Source organism: Aegilops tauschii, chromosome 2, assembly GCF_002575655.3.
Source record: "Aegilops tauschii subsp. strangulata cultivar AL8/78 chromosome 2, Aet v6.0, whole genome shotgun sequence".
NCBI classification, from domain to species: domain Eukaryota; kingdom Viridiplantae; phylum Streptophyta; class Magnoliopsida; order Poales; family Poaceae; genus Aegilops; species Aegilops tauschii.
The window spans coordinates 509,968,983-509,987,131 of record NC_053036.3 but is presented as its reverse complement, the minus strand read 5'-3'; the positions used below and the strand labels follow the sequence as shown (position 1 = coordinate 509,987,131).

At 43.6% G+C, this 18,149-nt stretch overlaps 1 protein-coding gene and 1 long non-coding RNA gene across 6 annotated transcripts; both read left to right on the top strand.

The window, feature by feature from the left end:
• The first annotated feature begins 1,762 nt into the window (after positions 1 to 1,762).
• On the top strand, positions 1,763 to 5,865 carry LOC109775333 (uncharacterized). Of its 5 annotated transcripts, XR_012203178.1 has the most exons (11): positions 1,832 to 2,044; positions 2,132 to 2,418; positions 2,770 to 2,824; positions 3,341 to 3,441; positions 3,535 to 3,590; positions 3,743 to 3,805; positions 4,166 to 4,265; positions 4,620 to 4,657; positions 4,766 to 4,929; positions 5,149 to 5,219; positions 5,590 to 5,865. It is a non-coding gene; the product is annotated as an uncharacterized lncRNA (long non-coding RNA). The 5 variants fall into 5 exon arrangements; XR_012203174.1 differs by lacking the exon at positions 4,166 to 4,265; XR_012203177.1 differs by lacking the exon at positions 4,166 to 4,265 and having other exon boundaries at positions 1,882 to 2,044; positions 3,341 to 3,437.
• Positions 5,866 to 12,062: 6,197 nt separating this feature from the next.
• LOC109775332 (dehydration-responsive element-binding protein 1E) lies at positions 12,063 to 15,228 on the top strand. The gene has a single exon (XM_020334083.4). The coding sequence runs from the start codon at positions 12,124 to 12,126 to the stop codon at positions 12,775 to 12,777; it is 654 nt and encodes a 217-aa protein (XP_020189672.1). The 5' UTR covers positions 12,063 to 12,123; the 3' UTR covers positions 12,778 to 15,228.
• The last annotated feature ends 2,921 nt before the right edge of the window (positions 15,229 to 18,149 follow it).

Sequence of the window (18,149 nt, the reverse complement as noted above, 5' to 3'; positions counted from 1 at the left end):
TAGAAATCACACAACTTCCCTGGGACGCTGATCTATCAACGTGTATTCATCACCGGATCACAATCTGCAACACTATAATCCTAGGTGCTGGTTATTTCTAATACTCATATCTCAGAGTATAAGTTATTTCCCAAATGTATTTTTCTGTGCAACATAATTTTTTTTTTATTTTGTAGGAGAGTTTACGGCAATCCTTCCAAGCATTAATTATTCCGATGATAGTAGGGGGCCTCCATGCACAGGTAACGGTTAAAGCTTTGACCTTACGCGGTAATATTGGGAGCTATGCTAAGTTGCTAACTTATACTTTGCCAATATATTTTGTTTTGTAATTTGTATGCCTCAATTTTTACCATATTGGCATAGGTTAATACACAATTACATTGTGGTCATATTCTTTGAAATGCTTTTTTGTTCGATAGAATTGTTTCAACCTTGCGACCATTCAAAGAAAATTATACTGTCAATCTCGGTACTTCTTGAGCAAATCCTGCTCGTCCAATTCCAATAATCTGGCTTGATTGACTATAGTATTATAAACTTTCATTGTAAAGGTGGTTGAGTGTATCTTTACCGAATTGCTCATTTACGCTCTTCGGACTACTAGGGAAGGTTTACGTACGTGTAGCCTGAGAAGAAGACCGATGAAGATACTTTTTTATTGGCATCAGGCTATGTTTTGGAAAGATAGTTATTTATGTTTGTCTGTGGCACTGCATGTTTACATGTAGTTTACCCTGAATCTACATCATCTAATTTTGACTCAATCTTGGTAGAAAGGAAATGTATCCAACCAAAGGGAACATCATATATTTTTCTTTTTTTTTGCGAGGGAACATCATATATTGTTACTTGCAAATGTACACATAAGGCCGATACCGAATTTTGAACACCAACCTAAGGTTCTTATTTCTCCTTCTTAGCTTCTTTTAAGAGGAATCGTGCATGTTTGTTTCAGTCTTTCTTCATTGGTACATCGGCGTTGTTTTCTTGGTATGACTAACAAGCAAATTTTCTCCCTTTTATAAAAAGTTGATACAACAAGATTGGTCTGGAATCTGATATATATTTGTATCTTAAACTTCTTCCAGTGGATGTGCTGGATCGCCATTCCTCAATGTGTACCTGGATTCTCTTTGTGCACCTAATTTTAGGCAGGTGTTAATTTTGCTTAAAGTGGTTGTTTTATTATTCTAGCAGCACAATTTCGTTTGGTCTTCAGATTAAGCAATTCTCTACATTCAAGGGTGCCGTTAATTATGATGCTGGCGCCAGCGTCCTTGAGGAGGGAAAGAGGGGCGCTGGTGGCAGAGGCCATGCACAAGTACGCGACACCCTGCTCGTCGTGGTACCATGGCGTCACGAGGTGGGCAAGCTAAGAAAGTCATTGTTACTGTTCATAGCTAGGGCTGGTTTTCCTTCTGTCTTGTTGACTCGATGCTTGTGTTCATAGATAGTTCTGGTTTTCCTTGCCGCTCCCAAATGCTCAAGTGGAACGGCAAGTAGGAAGCGCACCTCTGGGACAACACAAAGCCAGGTTGAGAGGCCCAAGCACATGGCAAACAAGCATCTCTACTTTTAATGGAGCAGTTGGTAGTCTCCGCCGGTCAATTTTCGTCCCATCAAAGACGGTTAATTTTCGTCCTCCATCCCACCTCCCGCTACCCAGCGATCCCCCCTTCCTTCCTCGAGACCGACCAAAAAAAAGGGCAGGCTACCACGAGGCCCGTTGTGAAATACTACGGTTCAGCGACAGAAAATTGTCCTAAAAAAATCTACAACGGGTAACCTACGAAAATTAGCCAGGCCCTCGTGCCTCGCATCCCCTCGCACACACGAAAAAAAACAGCGAAAATAATCCCCGAGAGAAAGTCCAATCGCGTCCCGCAAACCCTAGCCGCCGCCGGCCTCCCCTACCCGTGCCGCAGACGCACACCATCCTCTTCTCCTCCCTCCCGTCAGCGACCTGCCTCCACTCCGCGAGGCAGATCGATCGAGACCCATGGCCGGGGTCGCCACCGTGCCTCGCCGCGCAGCGCATCGGGTAACCACCTCCCCTCCCCATCTTCCTCCTTCAAATTTTGGCAGCAACGACCGTGAGTGTGGCTGCTCCTCGTCCGTGCTCCGGCAGACGTCCCCTACCCCCCCCCCCCCCCCCCCCCTCCGCTGACGGTGGCCAGAACGAGGTGGGTTCAACCGGCAGAGGCCCGGGCGAGATCGCGTGCGAGTGGACGGAGCAGGCGCTCGTGGTCGTGGTGAACCATGGGCGCAGTCGGAGCAGAGAGTCGGGGCGTAGGAGATGAGGAGAACGGCGTAGGCTTCATGATGGAAGGAGATACGGCGGCGGACAAGGAGGAGGTCGGGGGTTACACAGAGGTACAGGTGGATGTCAGCAACCTGCCCCCTACGACGTCGATGGTGAGCACCCAATATGTGAGCACCACGCGCAGATGTTCCTCTTAGCTTGCTACCTTTCCCTGCTGCCCTAATTTCCCCCTACAACTCAGTCAGGCCTCAAGCTACTCCCTAATTTTTGTAATTTGCATTATGGTATATTATGAATTCTTGTTTGATTATAATGAAATATGTGGCATAGGATCTGCAATTGTGTTGGGGTAAAGTTTAGTGATATTGGTGTTTCTTTTCAAGATTTTCTTTTTTGGCAGTACAAACTTCTCAAGCAAAGACGTGTGATCCATTTATTTGAGTTGTAGGTTGTAATCTATCTATTTGATCTATTTAGTGATATTTCACATCGACTGATTGTAGGTACTTTGACGTTAGAAGGGATACTTGCCCCTTTGGCGGATGATGTTTTTACAAGGTATGCATGATCTCGTTTCAGATTCAAATCTATCATCGCATATACTTCTTATATAATGTGTGAATTCTCAACCGAAACTTGACCGGTGCCTAGAGTGATATTTTGCCTGTTGTTACCTTCTCATACTTAATGTGCAACAGTAGTTTTGAATGAAGCCTAATTAAAATACTCAAGGCAGTAAAAACATAACTGCTGATGATAAGCCATGCAAATAATTCGTCATAGTTTGAACTAGCACCTCTAAATAATATTGTAAGTTTTCTGCAATCAGTGCTAGCTTAGGTGATGTGGAACGTTAAGAGTAGCTGATTGGTATGTTCATCAAAGCCATGCTTTGTAAAATAGGGACGGTCAGATGGCCTTGGAATATAACCATTGTAATTTGACTCATGTAATGAACTGTGCAAAATAAAATATATGGTGGTTATCTTCTCCTTTCTTTCAGTATTCAATTGTCTATTTTCCTATGCTCTTTGCTTCTTCGGTTTGACTCGTGCAGTACTGTATGTTCTCCAGCATGCCTACACCGATGGGCATTTGGAGGAGCCGGCAACGGTGGCAGTGCTTCATTTTCCTGCCGACAATGGAAGTATGGACCAGCAAGAAATATCGAGTTGGTACTCTCTATTAGTCTCCTCTATATAATGTATAACCTCTGCTGCTTCTCATAGAAGATTCTGATGTATAAACCTCTGCTTGCTCTCCGATAGAAAATTCCGTTCGAACATGCAGATTGGCATACTTGCTGAGAAGGTTACAACTGTAGGTAAGGCATCAAACTATATGTCTCAAATTAAGGTTTGTTTTTGGTTGGATGCAATTCTTTCAATAACATTCTTCTATAAATAAACTGAGGTTGCAATTATCTGACCATGTATTTTTGAATTTTGTTTTTCATTGAACATTCAAAACATCCAGAAGGAAGCAGTTGAGAAGAGAAGCACGTAGGGGATGATGTCGATCTTGCACATTCAGCTTTATGTATGTAGTCTCACTCTCATCTTATTTAATTTATTTATATCAGTTGAATAAAGAAATATAGCCTCTTAGGATCTAAATCAGCAATTGTAAAATTGATCGATACTTGTGCTCGCTCACAGTAGATGTTAATTTTTTTTTATTTTACAGTACATTTGGATGTCGGAGTTCGTTGCAATACCACATAAGCATCATTTGAAAGCTTGATTTTGTCATTGAATTTAATGTATTTGTCCTTATAATATTTTCACCCACACTGGCCTTTTACCTACTCCTATTAATATACAGTAGCAAACAAGTCCTTGACTCCTTCAGGAGTATTCAGTAAGACTAAAAAGCTGAAAAAGATATTAATGCCTTCAGGTAAATGCTTCTTCGTGTACCATATATGGCAGTTTGGTAAAAAGAAAAAGAAAACAACGGAGCAAATTAAAATATAATATGTTTATCAAAAAGGCAGAAGGTAATCGATGAGCAAACATATTTACATTCTAATATTTTTTATTTTCTTTTCTTGATATGTTATTTCCTTTGCTGATCCTTCTCTTCTTCATATGAACAGCCCCCAGCTAGATTGACGAGAAAGTTTATTTTGCACATGGTCTTTTCTGGTTTTGTCCTTGTAGCAAGAAGTACATTTTTATAACAATATCAGCTTTGCTCTGGTGTGTGCAATGATTTCATTCAGATAGAGACCTTTTGGAAATTGTGGTTTTCTTTTGTATTTTGGTCCTAATATGGAATGTTCTGTTGCTGGATTGAATTACTCTCTCAGCATTTTTATTTTGACATATTATAATGCTCAGTTTGTTTACAGGCTATTGAATACTGTCGGAGGAAGGAATCAGTGCTGAGGTAACTTCTTTTCTAAAATATATTCTCAGTGTAACTATCGATATGATTTTACTCTACATGGTACATGCCATGAATACTAACTTATTTTCTACTGATATGTTTTAACAGGTGATCAACCTTCGATCAGTTAGGCCACTGGATAGAGCTGCGATAAAAGCATATGTTACGAAAATAAATAGGTTGGTGATTCTTGAAGAAGGCTCCCCCCAACATCGTGTTGGTGCTGAGATATGGTTTTCTCTCTCTCTCTCTCTCCACACACATCATGTCAGGTTTGAGCAGGCCAACCCTCTTCCAATTATTCATTCGAATTATTGTACAGAATCTACAATTATAAGAAAGAAGAATTTGATAAATTAGAGAGAGATATGCTTTCATAAATTGCTCACCCCTGAAGGTTACAAATTCAAGTGTTGGGTTCGAAGGATGAAGCAAATCCCAAATCACATGTTAATATATCTTGATGCACATTTGTATTTACTTTGCTTCAGGTTCACATGCAGTGACGGAGATTTCATCGGCTCGCCTCCATTTTCTTGGTGAACCCACATTTCCCTCTAAGGTTTGTGTTTTCCCCTTTTGATAGTATTTTTTATTTTCTTGCTCGAGCCACAGATTCTACTTCTGCATATTGTTTACTTTATCCTCGCTGCATCGGCCTTGCATATGGCCATTGGGTACTGATCGCCTCCATGTCTTTGGTGAGCCCCCATAGCTCTAGGTCTTTTCATTTTTGTTTAGTTTGTTAGATTTATGAAGAGCTCTTCTATTCCAAATTGAGAAACCTATGCTTCTTTCCTATGTTGGTCCAAAAGGCCATTTGTTTGATAGCAGTTTGATATCAGCAAAGTTTTTAGCCAAAACTGCTTTTGATTCGGTTCAGTTTGTGTTGTAGATATTTGATCGGTAATTTTGTATCTTTACGTGCCCAGGTACATTCTGAAGGAGAAGATTGCTGGTCGAGAAGGCCATTTATCTGATATTAGTTTATTGGAGAAATTGCCCATGATGTATTTTCAGTACATTAGGATTTTTTGTAGTCGCATGGTTCTGATAGGAAGATACCGTTGCTACCAGGTCAACAATCTCCCCTTCAATAATATTTGATTTACATTTTGTATGCCATTCATCGAATCAATGTGGATTACAATGACCACCCGTATGTTTTGATTGCAGTACTTCTCTATGCTATTTCACTATTTTGGACTCATGTTCTTTTCATTGTGATGTAGTAATAAGTGAAATAAATTGAGTCTAATTCTTTGTGCGGACATAGGCGTTTCAAAGAAATATATGGCTTGTTTTATTGTTGGCCCTTTCTTCCCAGCCACTGGATATGCACTTAAGTTCCCCAACCAGAAGCATCTCCCTGTCCATGTAACCAATAATATTTTGGAAGTAGAATGTACTCAGGATCATAATGGAAATTTTTGTTTTTCTGAAAACCATGTCCCACTGTACATGGCACGAGGGTTTGAGCAGAAACCTGGGGTTAGCTCCTTGCCTACTCCAGGAATTGTGCACTCGAACTATTTGAGCAGGGTTTTTTTCTGTCTTTTGGATAGCATCTTGCAGCCAACATTTCTGAATTCCAGCATTGGTATCATTAAGCATTTTAGTTCTACCCCATATGGATATTAGTTAACTTTATGTTCTTATGACGTAAGTACATGCGAATTGTTCCGTTCCTTCTGGAATCAAATCTTTTCGGATGTCCAAAAGCACTTCTGGTGGATCAGAAAATTGTGTTTTTTCTCAGCATCTTAGTTTTTCTCTATGGAAGTATTTAAAACAGTAATCATTCTTTCAAGAATGTTACCAATACAGCACTGTTTTTGTGTTCCGAATTATGCATAAATGCCCAAGGGCAGTGGACCAAAGTCAACAACATAAGTTGTTTGGCAAATGTGTCTTAGTTCCCTTTCAGTCTCTTCTGTAACATCATCTCTTTTAAAAAAGATCTTTTCTATATCAGTGCACTGTAAATATATATTAGAAATGTTGGTTTAATCGAGTGTGTGATTATCGGTTACCATGAAGGAAATCACTGTAAGATTTGAGAGATGCAAGGCTAACGTAAAAGCAGTAAGAGTCTTTGAGATGCCAAAACTTCTCTCATATATGTATTTTGTGTACATGTAAGTCTTGATCTTCCAACAACATTGACAGCAGGATAATTCTATTTCTTTTAGTTGACCACAACATGTGATCAGGGCCCATTTGGAATGCAACTAATGTCAAGTGCACCATCATCTTAAGCATTATTTACTCGTGCTGTCACTGATTGCATATACAATACCATCAGAAGCATCCATTAAAAAATGTGTCCTTAGAAGCATCCATTCAAAAAAGTGTTGAAGAACTATAGAAGGTTGGGTGTTGGCTGATGTTGTTTCGGTTACTATTCCTTGTGATTCTAAGTTATTTGCAACGCACCGACGATTTCCTACTTTAGAGGGTTGAGAGTGAGCGGGACGAGGGTTGGGTTGGTCTGTTCAGTTATGGTTGTCTGAGCGAAATAATTTTCCTACTTTAGAAAATGAGGCAAATTGGATTTCATTAGAGATGGCTTTGCAACAAAATGCATGATCTGGTTTTTTTTATCAAGTTATCTAATTTTTTGGTTAGCATAAAAGGGTAGATGCCTTGGTTGGTTGCTTCAAGAGTTAATAACAAACACAGTGGCATATCAGTTGCATGCCCAATAATGAACATCATATTTTTGTTTTGTGTTAACGCACGACATATAACTGTATGTTACAGCGTAACAATGGCTCGAGACATTGGATCTACCTACTTGGCTCGGGTGCGTCATGGGTGGCGCATGGCTTCTTCTCATTAGATCAACATGAACGGGGGGAGAGGTGTTATCAGGGCGAGGAGCGGGGCGGTTGGGTGGGGGACTCCTCGTCGATACGTGGGGAAGTACGATGTGGTGAGTGTGAGGTCGGCATCTGTCCAGTTTCAAAGGAGGGGGCTCCAATTGGAAATGTCCTGCTATGACGGGAAACCGAGCATGAAGGGGAGGGCTCGACGGAAAAAGAGAAGGATGCGTGTGGGGTGGGTTTTTTGTCTTGGGACCACGTGTTGACATAACATGACGGATAGTTGGAACAACCACATTTCTCGTCAATGGCTGGATTTTGGAAGACCAGGCCGGCGAGACTATTGAATTTTAGGGAGCTCACTCGCATCCGTTTGATGTGCGAACACGCCCGACGTATGAGGTAAAAATAAGCTTAGTCCTTGAAGACGAGTTTAATCATTTGTCTGATTCTTATATGTATTATAGCCCGTAGCAACGCACGGGCGTTCTACTAGTGGTGTGTAATTTTACTGTCAACACTATCCCGTTGAGCATTTCTCTTCTTTCTGTAGGGTTTGTGCATTTAAATTCAACTGCTTTTTTATATAAAATGAAACATTTAATTGTGCACCTATCTTCACTACCCCTAATTGATTGCTTTTCTTTGGATGTTTTGCATGGGATCCGTTTCTACCTTTAACTACCATTGTGGTTCTTTAGTGTACTGCTATCACAGAGAGAGTTTGGATGGAACATAAGAGCAGCTCAATTTAATCTTCATTTTGGCATTATAGGAAGCTATATGTTACTGAAGATAATGATGAGAGGGCACATGACCTTGCAGCCCTTAAGTATTGGGACATACAACAGCACACCAAACTAAGCAGTGTTTGTATATTTGTGGAGATTTCTACTGTTTTTTTCCTGAGGTATTCCTACTTATACAAAGAAAGAGAGAGATTGAGACATGTAGATTGTTTACTATATGACCACAATAGGAGACCATATATTTGACTGTAGACTGTAGCAACTATAACGGGATATCAATATATTTGTGAAAATAGCATAAGAAAGCAACAATTCAATGGACTTTAATTTAGTGCTTGATTATTTTTCGAATCATACAAGGAGTTGTATCTTCTTTCATAACCATACAAGAGACACATGACAAGAGCACCACACAACGCATGGCAGCGAGAACAATCTGTTGCAAGAGCCAAAAAACACGACCCAGGAAACAACTATCATCAGAACGACAACAAAGACTAAAAGCACGACACCGCGGAGAAGAGACAGTCACCAGCCTTGAGACAACAACACTTGCATGGGCCTGGGCGCAATGTCACCGAACACCGAGGCCACCAGCCCAACACCACCGGACCGGCCGTGACCCAGGCCGAAGGGGAAGGGCCATATGGAGAACAGGCCACCGGCCCAACACCACCAGGCCGGCCGTCACGCAGACCAATGAGGAGGGGCCATATGGGAAACACGCATCAGCCACCGGGGACAAAACCCATCGCGGCCGATGACCAGACAATCAGCCAGAACCTGACCAACTACCAATGTGGCAATGCCTCTCACCGGTCGGAGACGAGCGGACGGGAGGTGGATGTGCAAGATCCGACAGGACACCACCAGATTTGGTAAGGAACGTAGAAAACCAAGATAACAAGGAGCAGTATTTTAATGGTTGGAGAGGCGGGGAGCACTAATAGACCAAGGTTCGTATTCTTGTTGCGTTGGTCTTGAAGAACGAGAGATATACCAAGGATAAATAGTGTACCTATGTATCTCACTTTTCTTATCGATGACACAATGAAATGTTTGCATAATTTGAACTTACAACCCGTGGCAACGCACGAGCATAAGCTAACAAACGAATGCCTATTTGAAAAACAATGTAAGCATTTAATCTATTGCAAGAAATTTGTATGAACCCGTCTAATGGAGTGGAGGCCCAACCGGACTCTCTCTCAGTGTCGGTGCCTACTGCTTGGAGCGGCGAGCGACAGTCAGTGGACGGCGGAAGAGCCCTATCGCCGTGCAGCTTGGAGGGGGAACGCGACGCCCTTGACACCAGAAATCGGCATAGGATGGCAGATCGATGATGCGGTTCGCCTGATGTGCAAATCATCCTGAAAGTCATCGTTGGCACTAGAAATCGGCCTGGGATGGCTAGATCGACGACACGGCTTGACGGCGGTCGGATCCGGCTGCTCAGCCGGACACATGGCTGGGAGTGAAGAAGGCGGGCGAGATCCCGATGGAGGGGTTGGGAGGCGCCGGTGAGCATGGAGGGGAGGGGCCAGGGACATGCCACGTGGGGAGATGTGGCGGTCGGGACGCCGTGGCGGAGAGGGATGGCGGGGGCGACCTCGTGGCAGAGAAAAGGAGTGGGAGGGTGAGAGAGTGAGAGGTACGTGCGATGAGAGAGTGGCTAAGCTAGTACGACAGGGTAGGTAAACTAAAAACATGGGTAGGTGAAAATATTTTTTTCTCAAGTTTATTATATAAAATATCATTTATATATGTTAATATATTTGTATGTAATTAGGGGTACCTAGTTTTTTTGCAAATAAAATTAGTTGTGTTAGTCTCACATTTGTTTTTATATACTATACAGTATATACTTGTATAATGTGGTATAAAATTTATTCCACTTTTGTTTGTCAGAGATAAGAAGTGATGGATTTGGATGATGTTTTAAAAATATCAACTGACATTAACATGTCCAATTTAACATGCGTTATGGCAAAAACTTTAAAAGCCTGTGGCAACGCATAAACATTCTACTAGTGAAACATAATCGCAGTCCCTCACCGCGAGGTTTCTTTCAGCCCATGTGACACGTCCCCTTCACACAACCCCTAAAACAGTAGCAACTCCACAAGCTAGAAACGAATAGAAGCAAAGCCCAGTAACCCACAAGACTCCATCACGCGCCGTCAAGAGCGAGAGACCCATGGCAGCGCGTCGTGGCCTATTTATTGAGAGGGAGCAACTAACCAAGGAGCGTTCGTTTGAAAGCCTTCTGAACGATCATTTGGGGTGAGCTGAGAGCTCACCACTTGGCGTACTCTCAGCAGCCGTCACGTATCGCGCTCTGGGCGTTATCTTTGATTTTCTTCGCACGAGTTTTTGGTTTTTTTCGTCCAGAAACAAAAATAAAAAATGTTTTTTCGCTTCCGCGAGGGGCGTGATTTTTTCGTGTAAAAAATTGTTCGCTAAGATTTATCAACATGTAATCTAGTTTTGAATATCACAACGCATGAAATCTAATAATAAAAATGGTTTGAGATTTGGACACACAGTTTAAGAGATACTGGGAGGTGAAATTGACCTTTAGAAAAAGTGCTCCCTAATTAGTGATTTCGCTATCGCGGCACCTTCATTGCCGCGCAACATCACTGGTGCTCGCAGCAGCGTCTGGGTTGGCCGGCCACGACCGGGCAGCGCCAAAAAACACCGCAAAAAATGGCTGCGCGGTCTTCATGCTTTCATACAACGAGACTAACCACTCAACCAACTAACTGCTAGTGACTATTTACAACACGGACCTTTTGAGAACAGTCACATAGATGCACTATTGATTGCGCATTACACTGTGACGTTTAGATTTTTCAATTATTTGAAAACATGGTCATAGATTTTAAATGAAGTTCGCGAACATGTAGAAAAACTTCACGTATTCAAAAAAAAAAGTTCACCAAATCAAAAAAATTCATGATTCATTTTTTTTACAAATTCAAAAGAAGTTCATTTTTAAAAAAAATGAATATATCTTGAAAAACTCGCAAACTCCAAAAGAGTTTATGAATTTGGAAAAAAGCAGAAAATAGAATAAAGTTCATGACTTTGAAAGAAATCATCAATTTTTTTAAAAAGTTCATTGAATATGAAAAAGGTTCATAAACTGAAAAAAAATCATCGAATTTGGAAAAATTCATCCAAATTGAAAATTTTCATCGAGTTTGAAAAGAATTTCTTCGAATTAGAAAAAAGGTTCATTGATTTAAAAAAACATCAAAAAATGAATATTTTCATCGATTTTGAAGAAAAATGTTCATCAATTTTTTTTAAAAGAACCATCGATTTTTAGAAAAATTCATCGAAAAATAAAAAGTTCCATCATTTATAAAATTTCATCAATTTAAAAAGATCATGAAATAAGGAAAAAAAGAAAAAGAAAAAGCAAAGTAGAAACAAGAGAATAAGGGAAAACATGTAACCTATCATATCCGCCGAAGTGGCCGTGCGGTCGCTGATTCGATTCTCTCCGGGGAGTTGGGCCGGCCCAATGCGAAGGTCCGTGTGCGTCCCTTTCCAAAATGCATACAAACGGGCACCTGCGCGTCGCCATCGCTTTCCCCTTCCGTGCAGCCTCCAGCTGGTCTGACAACCATCTGAAACACCCCACCTAACCAACCGCCGCGGCCGCGAGAGCGCAGTCCCGCGCGGGCCCGGCTCGCACATCGCCCTTCACTTCACTCCGGCTGGCTCCTGGTGTCACCCCGCGTTTGCAGCAGCGCACCCGCACCGCACGCGTTCCTACCCCATCAAATGCGTAGCGGTAGCTATATAAACCGCCGCCAGATCTTTCCTTTGCCTCCCAAAACAAAACCGCACAAATCCATCTCGAACGACGAACTGATCACTGATGGAGCGGGCGCACTGCGGCAGCGGCCACTCGTCGTCGGGGACGAAGTCTCCGGCGGCCGGCGGCCGGGAGGAGGGCTCGTACATGACGGTGTCGTCGGCGCCGCCCAAGCGGCGGGCGGGGAGGACCAAGGTCAGGGAGACGAGGCACCCGGTGTACAAGGGGGTGCGCAGCAGGAACCCCGGCCGGTGGGTCTGCGAGGTGCGCGAGCCGCACGGGAAGCAGAGGCTATGGCTCGGCACCTTCGACACCGCCGTGATGGCGGCTCGCGCGCACGACGTCGCCGCCGTCGCGCTCCGCGGCCGCGCCGCGTGCCTCAACTTCGCGGACTCGCCGCGCGCGCTCCGGGTGCCGCCGCAGGGGGCCGGCCACGACGAGATACGCCGGGCCGCGGTCGAGGCGGCCGAGCTGTTCCGCCCGGCGCCTGGGCAGCGCAATGCAGCTGCCGAGGCGGCGGCTGCTCCGCCGGTAGACGCGGGGAACGCGGAGCTCGCCGCAAACTCTCCTTGCTACTACATGGACGGACTGGAATTCGAAATGCAGGGCTATCTTGACATGGCGCACGGCATGCTCATCGAGCCACCACCGATGGCCGGGCCGTCGACGTGGATCGAGGAGGAGTACGACTGCGAGGTCAGCCTGTGGAACTACTGATGGCGCGCACCTGAGCCGGCCCGGCTCTGGCCTTCATGGCTCACTGTACATACAGCTTAATATCGCCATCCAGGACGACCTGTACTTGTGGTGTGTAATGTTTCCCTGCTATTCTGACGAAAATGCCATGACAATGTGGGTCAACAAACAATTAGTGCCAGAGATAGCACTTGCACGGGCGATCTTGGCACGCTGAAATTCAAGCCTTTACTCGACCGATTCATATATTTCCTGCTTTGAGATAACTTGGTCAGACTAACAGGCTCTTGCGCTGTCGCAGAAGTTTCGAGAGGAGCTTTTCAGGTCGCATTCCCTGATGCAGATCTTTATCGACAAAAAAAAATCCATGATGCAGATTAACCAGCGGAAAAAGACAGGGGCAAAGAAAAAACAGCGGAAAAAAGACTTGTTCTAACTTGAGAAAGAAACTTCAGGAACAAAATTGGAGGTGTTGCTTGTCAAACGCAAGCATTTTTACCGAGTCTGTTGATGAGTCTCATGGTGTGTCCGTCGGATATGGAGGTGTTGCTTCACCTTTTACCCAGTAGCAAGCACTTACTACAGAACCTTCCATTTTCATATTTTCAGTAGCAAGCTTAAATGTTACTCACTCCGTCTCATAATGTAAAATGTTATTACAACCAAGACGTCATATCTTGTGCATCCACAAACCAACCAATATGTGTGTATATCAGCCATAATAACATCTTATATAAAGGTGCAGAGGGAGTAATTTGTTAACGGCCTCAGGAGAGGCCTCAACTCCATCATCGCTCTCACCGCATGGGCTATCTGGAAGCACCGGAACGCGGCCATTTTCGACGGTGCCCGACCCTCCACCGACGACCTTGTGCAGCAGATCAAGGACGACGCGTGCCGGTGGGCCAAGGTCGGTGATAGAGGACTAGATAGAATCATTCCTCTAACCTGATTGTACGGTCTTGAGGCTGAGCACCCTCCTCCGTTGCTTACTTTGCACTCTCTCGGACGCCGTTGCGTGCACGTCCGCGGGGGATGCATCCTGTACTCTTCTCTTTCCACCTATCAATGAAATGATACGCTGCTCAGCGTATTCACGATAAAAAGTAATTTGTTAACGGCCAAATCCCGTGGGCATGATATACCAGTTACTCCACTAACTCTGTCCTCTGGCTCCTCAGCCGCTGTATACTCGAGTACAGATATCAACAACTAACAACAATTGCTGACTAACTTAAAAAAAAAGGTAATGACCGAATAAGACACATTTGGAACTTCTAGCATTACCAGGGTGTACTTGTTTTAGTGGTGGATGTACTTTTGTTAGTTGAGAAAAAAAAGATGTCTTCTATTTTGTGGGATTAACAGCTAATGGTATTGACAATCAGTGGCGGAGCCAAGAAATTTATATTAGTTGGGCCGGATTGTGTTAAAATAGGTTGTGAAAGGCCAAACGATTAAATAATAGGCTTATAACAGAAAATAATCACTAGTGTTTGCACTGTCCATCAGCAAATTAGCACTGCATCTCTATTGTTAGAGGTGCCAGGCCCTGGTTGGTCCCCCCTTTCTCCATCACTATTGACAATCAGTGCCGGCAAGATAAACGTACCAAATACAGGAGTCCTTTTTACAGTACATCAAATTACCACTGAAGGAGATACATGCCCTAGCACTTGCGCTGGTTGGCTGCCAGCCACTGGCAGGATTCACGTCACAGGTGACTCCAAGAATAAGCTCGTTTGGTTCCCTGGATTTGAGGAGGGCCTCCATGTTCCATGCTTCCAGGGTCTACGGTGGTGGAGAAGGAGCTATGGGGAGATGGAGATCGAGGTTGGGTTGGCGCTCATCATCGGTGGCTCCCACGAGAGGTCTTGGCGCCTGCAGTTGCGGTCGATTGCCGGTTGTTTTCGTCTTGCCATCGAATCTTCTAGCAGAATGGAGGCTTTACGGCGGCTTTACTTCTTCCTTCCGGCCATGATGTCTAAAGGGAGGCAGTGTAGCTTTAACACGAAGTCCATGGCGAGGTGTCATGGAGGTTTCGCCGTCCCAAGTGGTGCCAGTTCGTACGGGAGCAGCTAGGGATTCAGTTGCAATCTTCATTAGCTTTGGGGAGTCCTCTTTGTAAAAAACAGGGACGAGTTTGTTATTTCCTGGTTGTTAAGGGTCCTGTTGTAAGATGTGCATGGTTGCTTTATGTTTAATATAAGCATCGGGGTCCTTTTGGAACCTTCTTCTGTTCAAAAAAGAAAGAAAAACTTGTGGCCCGCAATTTGTTAAATTAAGCTTAGGCAAGTTTAGCAAAAAAATGTGTGGCAATCCAATGCCTAGGGCATGTACAACAGCGATGAGTCAGCCGTCTGTAAGGTATGCCAGTTAGGATTTTCGTCTACGTGGAGGAAAGAGAAGGAGGAGAGAGAGGAAGGGCATCTGCAATTCGGCAGACAGTCGATATCCTCAAAAATGGCTAGCAATCGACGGCTTTTTTTCCTGTTGTACGCTCAGGTATCTGTAGTTTTCAGTTTCTCCCCCAAAGCGCCATAGATCCTGTTCTCCAGGAACCCAATCCGGTGAATTTTTTTCTTCTCGATCGCTGGCGGATCTGGACGAGACCATCCCCTGCATCGTCATGCTCACGGAAGAAAGGCAGGACGTGTGGTGCCGGGAAGAGGGCAGGGGCGGAAAAAGTCCAAAATAAACCTTGAAGTTGTAGACGAAAACTAAATCAAACCCTGAACTTCAAATCCCGGAAATTGGCACTCTGAACTTAGAATCCCGGTCTATTTTGGACCCTAGACCTGTTTGGCACACTGGGAATACTACAATCCCAGCCGGGATTCCAGCTACTGTCACGGACAAGAATTTGGGCCGGCCCACTATAACACAACAAGAATTTGTGAGGTTTAAAAAATGTTCGCACATTTCTAAAATTATTCAGAAGTTAAAATTTTTCTGTTTTTTATTTTTCGCACAAATTCAATTCGTTTGCTGTTTTTAAAAACTGTTTGAAATTTTGAAACTCTATTAGCATTTCAAAAAAAATGTTTCATATTTTCAAAACTGTATCACATTTTTTAAATATTGTTTTTGGAATTTCATAAATAATGTATTTAAAAAATATTTCGGATTGTTGGCAGTGGACTCGACTGTGCCAGCCCACCATACATGAAGCGAGTTTTTTCCCTTAACTCTCGACGTAAAAATTATTTCTTTCTTTTTCTTAACGGGCGACGTAATAATTCTTGAAAAAGAGAACACCTTTATAAACATTTTTTGAAACCTGAACAAAATTTTAAAGTGCAAACACATTTTGAAACATAAATGTTTTCTGCAACTTGAACAAAATTTTAAAGTGCGGACACTTTTTGATACATATACATTTTCTGAAACCTGAAAATATTTTGTGACATCTAAAAAATATCACAAGTTTTAAAAAATGTACGGGCCAATCCAAATGTTTATACAATGTGTAATAATATTTGTGTGATTCAAAAAAATGTTTTATACATTCAAAAAAATGTAACATTTCAAGAATGTTCACGAGTTTCAAAAAATGTGTTTTTGACATTTTCAAAAGAATGTGTCTAGAATGTAAAAAAATGTTTGCGTGATGTAAAAAAAATGTGTCATAACCTGAACAGAATATGGGGCTGTTTGGATTGTGACTATCATTGCCATATATTGCCACATGATTTTTGCCACACTTGCCTTAGTTGAGTTGCTCAAATTGTTAGCCACACTTTGGCTTGCCTAAGAGAATCTTGCCACATTTCTTGTGTCTATAACATGTGGGGTTCACTGCTCATAAAAAAAAATTCTTGCCTTAGGTGTGGCTAGAACCAAACACCTACCTAACTTGGTCAAACTTGCCTAAGGTTAGTTGTGGCAAAGTGTGGCGAGGTGTGGCTAGGAACCATACAGCCCCTATATGTGGCATGTCCTTGCAAAAAGCGTATGCAAATATAAAAATGTTGAACCATGTAAAAGAGTGTTTGTGTAGTTTTAGAAAAAAATTATTGTCATTAAGAAAATGTAAAACATGTATTTGGAAAAATATTACCATGTATTCAAAAAAATTTGAAAACATTTAATTTATAAATGTACATAATGTATTTGATAATATCAAAATTTTATCCAAAAATATTTAATGTGTGCGTTAAAAATGTACATTGGGTACTGAGAAAAATTAGACATGTGTAAAAATGAAAAAAGAAAAGAAAACGAAAAAAAGAAGAAACTAAGAAAAACCAGATTAGTGCGCGCGCGCGAGCAACTGCGCTACTAGGTCGGCCCAATTCAGCAAATCCCGGCTATGTCCTGTCAAGGTTTAAAATAGATCGGGATTAGAGAGTTTGGCGTGCTGATTTCAGGGATTGAGAGTTCGGGGTTTGATTTAGCTTTCGCCTGTAAATTGAAGGTTTGTTTTGGACTTTTTCCGGCAGGGGCAGTGGTTATTGGGGGGAGAGAGAGAGGTGATGACCGGCCCGAGGGTGGAGTCGGTGGGGGCGGCGGCGGCCGGAGATGGAGCTCGCGCTTCTTCTTCTTCTCCCGCTGCAGGTGCAGCGACATGGGGCGGCGGCCGGTGACGATAACTACGAGGATGACAGGGTCGAGTTCATTGTGCTCGCTGCATCAAACAAGCAGAACGGTGGTAGATCATATATGCCGTACTTCATGCATTTTTACGGTTTCTTGTACAGACACCTAAAAAGACAGCTTGTTGTACGAAGTGTCTACATTACAGTCTTTAGGTGACATGGACACATGCTACAGACGATGGCTGTCTAAGCTAATGTACATGCCCTAACCCAAACAGCCCTGTGGAGTAACACGAGCTGTACAAAAGCCAAGCACACGATCGAACTGCACCGAGCAAAGACAGACCTAGGCCGCTACATAGCTGCTACCGATGGAATCCAAGAAAGCACGGGTGAGCACTCCGATATATTAGTAGTAGGGACATTGCCGTGCCCGCATCGAGCCAAGAAGCGATCCTCGGGAGCTCAATACGGGCAGGCGAGGCCGTAGGTGCCGGTCCCGGACTCCACCGCCACGCGCGGCGCGCGCCCGCCCACCTCGGCCGCGCACGGCGCACATACCCTCGCAGATCTCCATGCCCCAGCGCGGGAGCAGCTTCGGCCGCACGCGAGCGCCAAATCGCCCAACCAAGCACCGCCGGCCACGTAGAGCGGTGGAGCGGCCGGACCGGACGATGCCAGCGATTTTTGAACCCGCCGGCCGGCACTTGTCCCGGTGGACGCGACGAGCCCTAAAACTATTCGGCCGTCACATGAAGCCAGCTCCACTCAGCGCGCTCTGCGCTTTGCGTGCGAAGCGAGACGTGAGCTTTTTTTTAAGAAAAGGAAGAATACCCCGGCTTCTGCATCTGGAAG

Coding starts and splice junctions, on each gene's coding strand:
- LOC109775332 (XM_020334083.4), top strand. CDS start 12,124: ATGGAGCGGGCGCACTGCGGCAGCGGCCACTCGTCGTCGGGGACGAAG.